Source organism: Hoplias malabaricus, chromosome 11, assembly GCF_029633855.1.
Source record: "Hoplias malabaricus isolate fHopMal1 chromosome 11, fHopMal1.hap1, whole genome shotgun sequence".
Taxonomy (NCBI): domain Eukaryota; kingdom Metazoa; phylum Chordata; class Actinopteri; order Characiformes; family Erythrinidae; genus Hoplias; species Hoplias malabaricus.
Genome location: NC_089810.1, coordinates 37,335,559 through 37,348,851, shown reverse-complemented (window position 1 = coordinate 37,348,851; position 13,293 = coordinate 37,335,559). Strand labels below are relative to the sequence as shown.

The 13,293-nt window shown below is 43.2% G+C and overlaps 1 protein-coding gene across 2 annotated transcripts in view; it reads right to left on the bottom strand.

Annotated features, from left to right (window-relative positions):
• Positions 1 to 862: 862 nt before the first annotated feature.
• LOC136709267 (rho guanine nucleotide exchange factor 17-like) overlaps positions 863 to 13,293 on the bottom strand; it is a 98,178-nt gene continuing 85,747 nt past the window's right edge. For both annotated transcript variants that reach the window (XM_066684390.1, XM_066684392.1), the window contains 14 exons: positions 12,857 to 12,907; positions 12,632 to 12,741; positions 12,358 to 12,443; positions 12,146 to 12,264; positions 10,587 to 10,794; positions 9,915 to 10,176; positions 9,141 to 9,403; positions 8,167 to 8,407; positions 6,801 to 6,887; positions 6,633 to 6,700; positions 6,310 to 6,458; positions 6,005 to 6,179; positions 5,456 to 5,728; positions 863 to 5,240 (listed from right to left, as the gene is read on the bottom strand). In XM_066684390.1, the coding sequence (XP_066540487.1) occupies positions 5,023 to 5,240; positions 5,456 to 5,728; positions 6,005 to 6,179; positions 6,310 to 6,458; positions 6,633 to 6,700; positions 6,801 to 6,887; positions 8,167 to 8,407; positions 9,141 to 9,403; positions 9,915 to 10,176; positions 10,587 to 10,794; positions 12,146 to 12,264; positions 12,358 to 12,443; positions 12,632 to 12,741; positions 12,857 to 12,907 (2,310 nt within the window). In that variant the 3' untranslated portion in view covers positions 863 to 5,022. The remainder of the gene's footprint in view (positions 5,241 to 5,455; positions 5,729 to 6,004; positions 6,180 to 6,309; positions 6,459 to 6,632; positions 6,701 to 6,800; positions 6,888 to 8,166; positions 8,408 to 9,140; positions 9,404 to 9,914; positions 10,177 to 10,586; positions 10,795 to 12,145; positions 12,265 to 12,357; positions 12,444 to 12,631; positions 12,742 to 12,856; positions 12,908 to 13,293) is intronic.

The window sequence follows — 13,293 nt, the reverse complement described above, 5'->3', positions numbered from 1 at the left end:
TTCGTGAATAAAAATGTGTGCAGCTCAAACAGTAAAATGGATCACAGCGCTGCCCTTCGTACAGCTGACAGGGGTCTGATACCTCACACTGGACCAGTGGTTCTCAATCCCGGCCCTGCTGGGCCTCTGTCCTGCATGTTGTAGCTTTCTCCTCGCTCCATCACTCCCACTACAACTAAAAATGTTTGTTAATGAGCTCATTAATTGCTTTAAAATCCTCTACAAATAAGAGGTTTTTGGGTAAAACTCATAATTCTGTAATAACCTAAATATGTCATTTTCTGGGGGGGCACGGTGGTGCAGCAGGTAGTGTCGCAGTCACACAGCTCCAGGGACCTGGAGGTTGTGGGTTCGATTCTTGCTCCGGGTGACTGTCTGTGAGGAGTGTGGTGTGTTCTCCCTGTGTCTGCGTGGGTTTCCTCCGGGTGACTGTCTGTGAGGAGTGTGGTGTGTTCTCCGTGTCCGCGTGGGTTTCCTCCGGGTGACTTTGTGTGAGGAGTTTGGTGTGTTCTCCCTGTGTCCGCGTGGGTTTCCTCAGGGTGACTGTCTGTGAGGAGTGTGGTGTGTTCTCCTTGTGTCTGCGTGGGTTTCCTCTGGGTGCTCCAGTTTCCGGTGGATTGGCAACTCAAAAGTGACCGGAGGTGTGAGTGTGTGTGTGTGTGTGTTGCTCTGTGAAGGACTGGCGCCCCCTCCAGGGTGTATTCCCGCCTTGCGCCCAATGATTCCAGGTAGGCTCTGGACCCACCGCGACCCTGAACTGGATAAGGGTTACAGATAATGGGTTGTTGATTGGATGGATATCATTTTCCGTGTCTGTATTTCATGAGTAAATAATTAACAAACAACAACCAGAAAACCAGTGAATTTTTTTTAATTGCAAAGAAAACCCACAGAACCATAAACAGGAAAAGTTTGTGAAGAAACCTTGAGGACTGTAACATGATCTGCAGAGGCAATACTCTTCATCTAAAATACTACAGAGTTATAATTTAAATGTGGCTGCACAGAGGACATGCCCAAGGCAAACAAAAACCATAGGCAAAAACTTAAACAAGTATATAAAAATATGCCATCAGATTCATATCAACAATTGTGGACAGTGGAGCACTATGTACAGAAAAAGGCAATATATACCAATATTTACAATAAACAATGATGACTTCTTTCACAAAGAAAAAAAAAAAAGGCTGGAAGGCTACTTACAGAGACACTCGAGTCAGTGGTAGCAGAACTGATCTGATGTATGATGATATAAAAAGTCTATTTTTCTGTCTGTTAATGCATTTCCTTAATATTTATGCCATCATATGAAAAATATTCACTTTTCTAAACATAAGCTCTGTCTGTAAAGTTGAAGTCTGACCCTATTTCAACACCTTTACTCCTACAGTGTTTTTTTTCCCATCTGGAGATACAGTACTAAACCCATAAAACCTTGCACTAACATCCATTAAAAAGCCGTGGATGTTCAAATCTGTCAGTCGTGGGGTATATTAATGCATAATCTATGTTTCTTCAGAAATCAGTGATATTAATAGCGTCTACTATTCTGAGAAGAGATCTTAGAACATTGTTGTGCGGAATTCATTGCATTCATTCACAAAAGCATTAGGGAGATCGTGTACTTGTAAATGGGGGGTATAGTTGGGATCATTCAGAAAGGCATTTGGTCCAAAATAGAATGCAATTCCCAATGCAGGGGGGCGTTACACTCCTCTAGCTGACTAATGGCATTGGACAGCTGCTGCATTCTATAGTCCTGTGGTTTACAAACTGTGCGGAAGTGAACAGATTTATCAGGAATAGCTGCATCTTAAAGTAGCTGAACCCACTCATTAAAATGGCTGCCCGGATACTTTTGGACATGTGACCACCTCAAATGTGTTTGTGCTGACCTTGGAAACTAAAGGCAGGTGCAGTAGCCACCTGCTAATGAAGTCCAGATTGCAGGCTAACAAGGCTAAAGCTTCAGCTCCGTCTGTCAGTGTGCTGCGCATAGACTGTCGTTCACTAACGCTCGTTTACGGTGGTCCCCCAAAAAGTATTAGGACATTAGCGCCATGGGAATGTATAATGGCTAATGTGTACGAAAACAAGATGTCCGACCAAGGCTTTAACACAGCTTTACAGTAGCTTTTTACAAACTAAACGTAAGTAGTTCACTACAGATTACAAATGGTTAAATTAAGCAGTGTCCAGATACTTTTGGGGCCACGGTGTAAAACTCATGCTGACCGTCACACGGCACCGTTACAAACATCAAAGACCACACTTCATTTAATGAATTTCCAGTCAAAATGGCCACAAATGATGTCAAGAATCACACAACAGCCTCACGTACTCCATATGTTTTTATATATTTATGGTGTCCAACATTTTTGCCTTTATTACAGCTTGGGCTTTAATATTGTGTCTGTTTTCTGCTTTCTGCACTTCAAGCGCGATGGGGACGGCCAGTCCATTTCTCTGAGATCATCGGCTGCCTTTTGATTAAGGTTCTTCTGCATCCATTACTCACATCCTCACTTCAGATCTGAACATATCCACTGCTGTTTGTGGCCATCAATCCGCCGGGGTCCTGGAAGGGCATAGCGAGGTCTGGGATTCCTTAGCTTAGCGGCTAATTGCGCAGCGCTAGAATAAATAAAGGGTGGTCTCTGACTTTTGCACAGCACTCTACATACATTGAAAATGACTCAAATGGCATTCAAGCATGATCAAACACTGACGTATGAAAACAAAGCCCACCATGGCTTATATACACACGAACATCCTCTCTCACAGAAGCAGCATTTGCTAAACCAACAGCCAACCACCACTTCGTTCAATCAGACCAAGTGGCTCCTGCCTTTATCTGGATGTTCACACACTCTGGAGGCAGGACAAATCCTCAGAAACCAGGCATGACTAGTTAGCACTGAACTTTTAAAACCAGCTCTTAAAGTGGAAGGTAATGAAGATAATGTAGCTAACAGCCAATATATTTGAATTGTAGTAACTCAAACACACCTCAAACTTTAGAAAGCTGAGGGTCAGCAGCCACCAATAGACCACTGAGGTTTGGGTCATGCCCAGAAATGGAATCCTAGGACAGAGCTGAAGTTTTCTTTGAAAGAAATGAACGTGCTGCTGTAGTGGCCTTCGGTAAAGAAAACGGTTCCAAAACAAGTACATTTCCTACGTTTTTGTCCAGAATGTCGCTTGATTTTGATTATGCATGACTCCAGTGGTCTTTTCATAGAGAACGACTTAATTTTACACATTCAGATATAATTATAAGGGATGCCTACAAGCGTGAGGACAGCGTACATATTCAGAAGGGGATTAGTGACCACTGCATAAATAAAAAAAAAATTCGTAAACTGTTTAACCCAATTGTAATCACCTCTGGACGTTAAAGGCATGGTTTAAACTCAAAAATACACAAGTGTTACCGTCTGTAATGGTGTGAGATGTTGTTTTGTTTTCCTTTAAATGTAGGAGTTTACACTGATTCACTCAGATGAGGGCTTTTTCCAATAAGAAATGGAAAAACCGAAAGTTTTATTTTTTAATATAAATTAAGTGCTCTAAAATGCGTAACTAAAATCAAAAAACATAAATACTGTACATAGTTTGTTTTTAACCCCTTGACAGCTGTATCCAAAGCTCTGGCTTTTCTCTAGATATCACCCACTGGACTCTGTTCTTTAATAGAAAAAGAAAAAAAAATCAGTGATTATGTATGGTCTATTACAGTTAGAATGCTAACTCTGTACTCTCACAGATGGGGTAAGATGGATTTGTATGTGCATGTGTGTGTGTGCGTGTATAGAATATATTTATAATAGTATAGTCTTAAGTATGTACCCTATCCTTATATTGCACATTTGGTTATAGGCTAACTCTCATATCACTCTCAGCTCTAAAAACAAAAAAGCCTCTTCATTCATGAACGCAGTCACAATGTGAAAGAGCAGTAGTTGACCACACCGAATAAATGAGTGTCCACTTTTCTTTAAAAGAAGCAGAGAAGGACAGAGGATGATAAAACCCCTTCTTTTTTTCCCCATCTCCTTCATTCAGCGTTAGCATACAAAAGCCCATCCGCTTAGCGCTAATTTTCCACTCTCAAAAATCTCCACATCGGCCTCTAGGCTCCTTCTCTCTTTAATTCTCTCCTTCCTTCTCTTACTCCATCCTTCTGTCCACTTCTTCTAACCTTTCTTTGCTCTGCCTTTTCATTTTTTAACCTTCCTACTTCAAAACAAGCTAATTCTGCTAATCACCATTAGCACACTTCCACTTTCCCTGTTCCCTCCATCTTGCCTCTATTAGCCATTCTTATTTCATCCCTTCATATATCTCTCCTGCCAATAATCATCACTCCACAGCTTTTTCTCGGTCGAGTTTCTCGCTACACGTAAAAGGAGCCCACAAGAAAAAACACACCACAAGCAGAGCATAGTTCACTTCTTACACCATTGGACAAAGTGACAGGAGAAAAAGAGAACGACCGCTAACACAACGAAACGGAAAAACAATAAAAACTATTTTTTGTTGGTTCAGTTTTCAGTTCGTTTGACGCGCATGCACGTAGCTAGCAGGGTTCAGGGCTTCAGCAGCCTTAGGGGCGGAGCCTCTCACAAATAGTCCAGACGTGGGTGGAGCCTAACTTTGTGCGTGAAAGTTCAAGCAGCCCCTGTTTAATAAGATGATTTGTTGATTATTTCACTGAAAACAAGTGAACACAGCTCCTAGGGAGACGTTCTACACATTCTGATGCACAACTATGGATCATTTGTTGTTTATATACTGCTATTTCTTTTGGGATCAACCATCAAGTCCATCCATCATCATACTGGTCTTAGATAAATGTTATGGCACATACTGTATTCTACATTAATTCCCCCCCCAGTATGTTAAAGAGAAACAGAAAACTGCAGTATTTAGGTCTATTTCCTGTAGCAGCTGTGTTCACTCATTCAGAAAATCAACAAAAACACACCCTTTGATCAGGGGTGCCCAAACTTCAGCTGCATTTCAGACGCGCCACAGCAGCAGGTGGTTGGTGCTGTCGTCTCGGCCCACCGTCTCGCTGCTGCTGGTCAGTCTGAAATCCTCGTACCCATCTCCGCCGCTGATCACCAGGAGGCTGGACTTGGCCTGGAGCAGTGTGGATGCTCGCCGGTGGGAGGAGTCTCTGCGCTGAAGACCAGCGTTACTGCTGCTGACCTCCAAACTGGACTGAGCCAAGTTAGCTGCGACAGAGAAAGGAAGATTAGCGACCGAGGGATGTTCACACACTGCCAAAAAGAACCGAGACACCGCATGTTGTCTTTGTCAGTTGTTAGCTTTAGCGATGATGTAAATATCTAATACGCAAACACACGAACAAAAGTTAATGAGTTGAATACAGCATGCTAGATGAGAGAAAACACTGTGTAGAGGATTGGGACACTGCCCAGGGACTGACCAGTTTCAGTGACTGTGGGGAAGTTGACATCGAAGCCCTCGGGCAGCTCTATGCAGGTGAGGAAGCGGACGTGTCCGGTGTGTCCGTGTGCGGAGCCGGTGGGCAGAAGGGTGGTCCGCACTGACCCCACTCCCACACTGGAGCACACTGGGGGGATGGATAGAGTCAAAACAACCCCAGCACTCGTCCCAATCCACAACACATCCCTACAAGCCAGAAGAGCTGTGATCCGCAAACATGCTGCTTTGTGCTGACGGATTATGGCATCAGAACCTGAGAGAGAGACAGAATTAGTCTGCAGTCATCAGGGGAAAAAAATCAATGCATTGTTTACATATTAATATAATGCTTATATGATGCATGTGTTAATTCTGAATGTAATACACTTTAGGAAAAGAGCCTATGTTCACTATATTGGGAACTGTGTTCTCTGATGAATGGACCTTTGCGGTAAGTTGGAGTGGTGTTTGTTATCCACTTATCTTCCTAAATCAGTACTTGACCTCAAAATATCTGTGGTAATTAACTGGAACTGAGCTGAATTCGTACCTGCGAGCATCTTGTGCACAGCTGGGGCCACGTCCACTTCAGTGATGCTCTCGAAGGTGGAAGAGTGATAAAGACGCACCTGAGCACTGCCCTGAAGAGCCACCCACACACCCTGACCATAACTCACCATACTGGTCACACACCTCCCACTGTCCTGACCCACCTGGAATGAGTGCTGCACACACACAATGAAATATATGCATCCGGTAATCGTTTATAGAATATAAAATCATAGGACATTAACCATTGTAATATTTCCACTGTCCACCAAGTGGCGCTGTAGAGCAGATGCTCCTCTCACTCACCTCCTGTGTTAAAGTGCTGGTGTTAATGATGAGGACCCGATTCTGACAACCACACCACAATTTACCAGCCACGGGAACCATTTTAGTGACCGGTCCACTGGGAGACCCCAAACACAACGTCTGAGAACTCTGAGGATCCCAGAAACTACCTGAGGGGGTTACGGAGAGACGTGAAGTCATTTAGTCATTACTCCCTTCCCCCCCATTATTTTCCATTTCTTATACAATCCATTGTACTCATAATATTTGAAATGCATTTGGGCCTGATTGATTAGAACTGTCCATTACTGATGATACTAATGATCCGGAATGTATTTATTTACCTGCTTCTCTCTGATAAACAATCACTTCACCATTGGCCAGAGACACAAACACTTTGTTGTCCAGATACCTTCAATAAAACAGACAAAACAAAGTGAGCAGGTCACTCTGGGTTTGGAAAGGGAGGGTTAGCAAACAGTCATTAAATGGATTCAGATCCGGTTTCTTACAGGATGCAGAGGATGGATGCCGCGTGCTGCATCTTCATGCTGTTCTTCCTGTTCCTGATGTTGTCTGAAGACTGGTAAACATGGATACTGGGAACAAAAACAGTGGGAAAATTACAAATGACACCAAAGGATAAGCATTAGAACCACTCTGTGGTTTCTGTAATAAAAGGAATAACATGTACATGAGGGAAAATGATGCCAACGTCTTTAGACAGAGTTATAAAAAGCATGTGGGATCAGGAATGCAGACGTTATGGGCTCATAATACTGAAAAACCTTATATTTACATCATTAAAATGAGACAAGGTTAGATTCAACGGAAACACAGTCCATATATTGGCCCATAGAGGGACAATAAGCTACAAGAACAACATTCATTCATTCATTTGTTATCTGTAACGCTTATCCAGTTCAGTGTCCCGGTGGGTCCAGAGCCTACCTGGAATCATTGGGCGCAAGGCGGGAATACACCCTGGAGGGGGCGCCAGTCCTTCACAGGGCAACACAGACACACACACATTCACTCACACCTACGGACACTTTTGAGTCGCCAATCCACCTGCAACGTGTGTTTTTGGACTGTGGGAGGAAACCGGAGCACCCGGAGGAAACCCACACAGACACAGGGAGAACACACCACACTCCTCACAGACAGTCACCCGGAGGAAACCCACACAGACACAGGGAGAACACACCACACTCCTCACAGACAGTCACCCGGAGCGGGAATCAAACCCACAACCTCCAGGCCCCTGGAGCTGTGTGACTGCGAAACAACCTGCTGCGCCACCGTGCCGCCCCTACAAGAACAACATGTTTTTAATAATAATTATTAATAATTATATTTAAATTATTTTGTGATGTCACAAATCTAAATTTCAGTCCAAAATCATTATTGTTTACACACACACACACACACACACACACACACACACACCTACAGCAGTTTAGTTCTGCTCATAAGAGCCAGAGGTTCCTAACAAAGAGTCGAGTAGCGAAAGTAAAAGGGACAGAGTAAGACCAGGTGAGTCACACAGAACAGGCCCAGATAAGAAATAATGACTGTGTTTGTGTGTGGTGGGGTAGAGGAACTAGTGAAGACAGAGAAGAAGTACGTTCAAGGCTGTTTGAGGTGAGAACAGACAACTATCGCCTTAACAAAGTGCAGGAATTGGACAAAATGATATAGAACTTGAATATTGTGAAGCTGATGAACATATAATCAGCCCAAAGCCCCCCTGAACTGTACTGTGGTAGAAAAAAAACACTACTGAATCACTGAAGTGAATCATTGTGAGGTCTGAGACTCACACTCCTACTCTATCAGTCTCCCCTGTTCTATCACTGATAAAAACAGTTGACTGACCAGCCGTCCTCCGTGCCAAGCCACACAGAGCTGTGGTAGGCCTCAGGGTCAATGCTGAGCAGATCCTCGAGGCTGGCACGGGTGAACGAGCCTCTGCTGGAGCGACGCATCGCTCTGCCATCCATCGGACTCTCAACGCTCAGCCTCTGAGCACCGAAAGTACTGGACACAGGAAACTCCTGCTCCTCCTCTGAGCTCGTGGTCTCTGTGGCCATGTCCTTACAGCCCACTGCCTCGTCATCTGCAGGAAACCGGAATACATTCATTACTATAAACTGAGTACACTCCATAGTTACGGTTGTGGTTATGACACGTTCTGATACTTGAAAACGCACATGATTTTAACACCAACAAATGTACAGGGTGGGCCATTTATATGGATACACCTTAATAAAATGGGAATGGTTGGTGATATTAACTTCCTGTTTGTGGCACATTAGTATATTGGAGGAGGAAAACTTTTCAAGACGGGTGTTGACCATGGCGGCCATTTTGAAGTCGGCCATTTTGGATCCAACTTTTGTTTTTTCAACGGGAAGAGGGTCATGTGACACATCAAACTTATTGGGAATTTCACAAGAAAAACAATGGTGTGCTTGGTTTTAAGGTAACTTTATTCTTTCATGATTTATTTACAAGTTTCTGACCACTTATAAAATGTGTTCAAAGAGCTGCCCATTGTGTTGGATTGTCAATGCAACCCTCTTCTCTCACTCTTCACACACTGATAGCAACACCGCAGGAGAAATGCTAGCACAAGCTTCCAGTATAAATAGCCCACCTTGTATAATCATTTCAGTTATTATAGCCACGTTATGGATCCCATATCGTTTTTTTTGGATATGAAAGGAACACAAAATTCCAGTCTCAGATTAAATGTGAGCGCTCAATGGGAGAATAGTACTATCTACTGTAGCTGGAGGAGAAGAGGGAATGTGAATATGAGTATGTTGAGTGTACTGAGTGTTACTCACTGCCGTAGCTGGACGAGATGGTGGAGTGTGAAGCCTGACTTTGCAGAGTTGATGAAGGACTGGGTGAGTCCTCGTCGTCCGTGTCGTCGCTGTCGAAGGGCACCAGCTCAGGGTGGGGGGCCTGGGGGGTGTCGCTCAGCTCCAGGGAAGAGCCAGAGATGGAGATGTGTAGCTGAGGCTGCTGGGGCTGAGAGGATGGGGCCGGAGGCAGATCTGAAGGGGCAGCTGGTCCGGAATGTCTGGACTCCACACGCTCCCTGGGGCTAAAATGACAAAATACCACCAAAAAAATGATTAAAATAGATTAAATAGATTTGTAAAAATACCCATTCAGTTGGTTTGAAGTAATTACACCAAAGATAACAACCGCTAGACAAAAGAGGAGGTTACAGCTTATTGGTGAGTGTGTTTACATGCGATAGCTGCCCAATTCAACGCGTTTACACACACCTGGAAATCAGATAATGGAAAATAATCTGATTTCTGCATCCAAAAGGCAGTAATATCACTTGAAGATGTGACAGAAACGTCCTACTGCGGCTTGTTTGTGAGTTATTAGATCCAAACAAGGGCAAACTATTTAATACATTTTTGTCCGATTTCAAATAAGTCCTCTGTGGGACTAAGTCCTCCTAAGGGACGTATAAGCCTGGACTCTGAGTGGAAATAATCGCTTAGAGACATTCCAAGATGGTTTCTGAGTGGACAAAATGCCCTATAAGGACTCTGTTTGAACACAGACGTTGTGGTGCATGCTGGGACTTGTAGTCTCACCTGTTCTTGAGCCCTGGGACAGCTGCGATGCAGATGATGCGAGCGGAGCAGACAGCAATGCAGGCCTCTACTGTGGGCTCATCCCGGATGTTCAGTAAGCACACCTGGCCCACGTAGCCGTCACTGTTACACACCCAAACCTCATACGTGTTCTCAGGGCAGCTGTGGCTCGGCGAGGCACACGAGAACTGCATTCCACTGCGCGTCTTCATGATGGGGATGGCCTTCAGGAACTCGGGGTCCCACTGGTCCTTATTCATTGCTAAAAGAGGCCATGCAAAAAAGACAAACGTGTTATGCACATATAATGTTTTAAGAAAGCTATTGACACTCATCTTAATTACCACACTACTTTCCCTTACAGCTACAAAGCACATAAGCTCCCTGAAGCCCCTCCTCCTCTTTGTTTAGAAGTGCGATTCACTCTACTAGCCCCTTTGACAATCTGGGTCCCAACCTGGTTCATTCCAGTAATACCGTCTGTATCGTGGGTAGTGATATGTTGCTTAAAGTAGCCCCTCCCCATTTTGGGTAGTGACTCAGTTCTTTCCGGCAGCCCCTCCCCCTTTACGGTTAGTGATTTATTTATTGTATTATTTTTTTAGGTGTGTAACCCTGTTGTTTCTGCTGCCTCTTGGCCAGGACAAAAATCAGAGTGAGTCGAGTGAGTACCCAGTTTCTTCTTGGCTTCCTCGAAGGCCTGTTCAAAATTGCTGCGAGCGTCTGGACTGCTGAACTCAAACACGAAGGTACTCTCGGCTGAAGCTGTGGTCAGCTCCAGTTTAGTGGGCAGGAAGGTCATGCTGAAAGCCAGAGACTGTTTGTCAGACAACTCCCTGTGCACTGATGCCATCAAGTCCTTGATCACGTCATCCAGACTCTGAGGGGGACAGAAGGAGATATATTACTACATCTTTACAGGGCTGATGAAGAAAAAGTACTTCAACAGTGAGCAGACACCTAGATTTTATCTAGGTTTAGATATAGCTATGTGAATATATATATATATATATATATATATTAACACAAAACCATCAACACTGAGGTATTGTGTGTGTGTGTGTGTGTGTGTGTGAGAAAGACTGAAGAGAATATAGGTCTTCCACCATTTACTGTACTTCATATTTAGATTTATTATATCTAGAGAACTCTCAGTCCAGAAACACTGTCACATATCACGTTCCACCACTGCATCAAGAAATGTCATCTGAGATATATATAAAAGACAGCGGAATTATGTTCTGTGCCAGAATGTCATTTCAGTTTGTTTTTGAGTAAAAAGGAAGTTGGATTCTTTGTGAACTGGATTACACAGGGGTGTATCAGTGCCCCTATCAGGTGTGACCTGTATTTCTGTGATGGTACAATTGATAATGATGTTTATACAGTGGAACCTCTACCTACGAACTTGATCCGTTCCGTGACCCGGTTCGTAAGTGGAAAAGTTCGTTTCTCGAGTCAATTTTCCCCATTTAAAATAATGGAAAAGCAATTAATTCGTTCCAGCCCCCACCCCGAAAGTCACCCTTTTTGCACTGATATATGTTTACAACACTCTCAAATTAGTAAAAAATACATGTAGCGTTACTAAAAATAAAAGAGAAATACAGTGGTAACAGTAATAAAAAAGAAATAATGGAATTAACGAGAGTAGGCGGTGAATGTGGGGAGACGAAGTGTAGACATGGCTTAACTTACCATGAATTTCGATGTCTGCTATTTACGCTAATGCTAAATTGCTAAAGCTACAATGTGCTAATCTTAAAAGCTCACTCAAGTCTGGGCGCTGGGAGACTCGCCTATTGGGGTCAGTGGCCATTTCCAGCCACCGGCTCGGGTTCGTTTCTAGAGTCATGGTTCGTTGGTGGAGGCAAAAAATATTCAAATGCCCGTTTCATATCTTGGAAAGTTTGTTAGTAGAGGTTCCACTGTATTGGTATTTTGGAGAGACATATGCTGCCATAAAGACAAATTCCTTTGCCAGGACTCCTTGTTATTTTTGCAGGACTAAAAACATTGAAAATGAAGAGGAGAGTCAGACAATGGTGGCCACGGAGTGTTGAAAAGCTCAAGTCTTATCTACAGCAAGAATTTCACCTGCAAAACAGCAATAATTTGTATCTTCTATTCTTAAACAATTACAAAGTGTTGTTAAGAAAAGGTGATGTGACCCAATGTTAAACATGTCTTTGTTTCCGCTATTTTTCAGTGTGTTACAGGGTGTTTCTTACCTGATGTGGGAAGCTGAGTGTTTCTGACAGTTTGCTGATTTGTCCAAGCGTACTCAGGTCCTCGTCCAATCGGCTGATAGTTTTCTGGATGGCGTCTCTGTTAGCGGCCTGACTAGAGCCTGCAGAGGGAAAAGCAATTAGAGAAAAGGGAGAAAAAAAACTACAATTCCCAGAAGCCCCCCTGCTCATCTCTTCTGAGTCAGTGGACTCACCTTTCACTAACTCTATGTCCTCCAAGGGCAACTTCCATAGAAACTTGTATTTACTTGAGGTGTCAATGACACTAGCAGCAGTGTACCTGTTGAACACACACCAATAATAATCTTGTAATAACACATGGTAAAAGTGGTTTTATAATTTAAAACAACAAAAAAATAAGCACTTTTGTCATTTGTCCACTAGGGTGCAGCACCACACTGAAAACCCCTGATCAACGCAGTAGTAGAAGTAGTGTTACTGTAGAAGAGAAACATTTGAGTGACTCACAGACTCATGGAACTCCTCCGTAACGATCCGGATTTCCTCTTCAGAGTCGTACAGATCAACAGATCACTGAATAAAAACAGTGAACGATCTTTCTTTCCCCCCACTGACTTCTACAGAAAAAGAGAGAGATAAACAGACCATATTCAACATGTACATATAATATACTACTCCACAACCATACACAATTATTTTTATGTATATTAAATTTGTGTGTGTGTCCCTTACTGCCTCCATCACCATCTCTTGCCTCAGAAACTTCCTCTGAGGATTCAGGATCTGTGAGGAAATGACGACAATAACGTTATAAGCGCTCCATCATCTATAAACATGGTCTAAAATGTCAGTAACCTCGTCAATAGTGTAATATGTTTAACAGTACTCTAGTGTGTAACTGCTGTGATTAAAAACATGTTTTTAACGTTTACTTGCTACAAGGCCTCCGTTAATGTCTTTGCTAATTTATCTGTTGAAATGGTAAATTAAAACAAAGCCTACAACTAAACATCCTGGACATTTTATAACATGCCACTCCCATCCATGTCCCTCTTAATCATGTAATGGCATGTACACGATGCTTAAAGTATTCATTCATTCATTATCTGTAAGTGTTTGTCCAGTTCAGGGTCGCGGGGGGTCCAGAGCCTACCCGGAATCACTGGGCG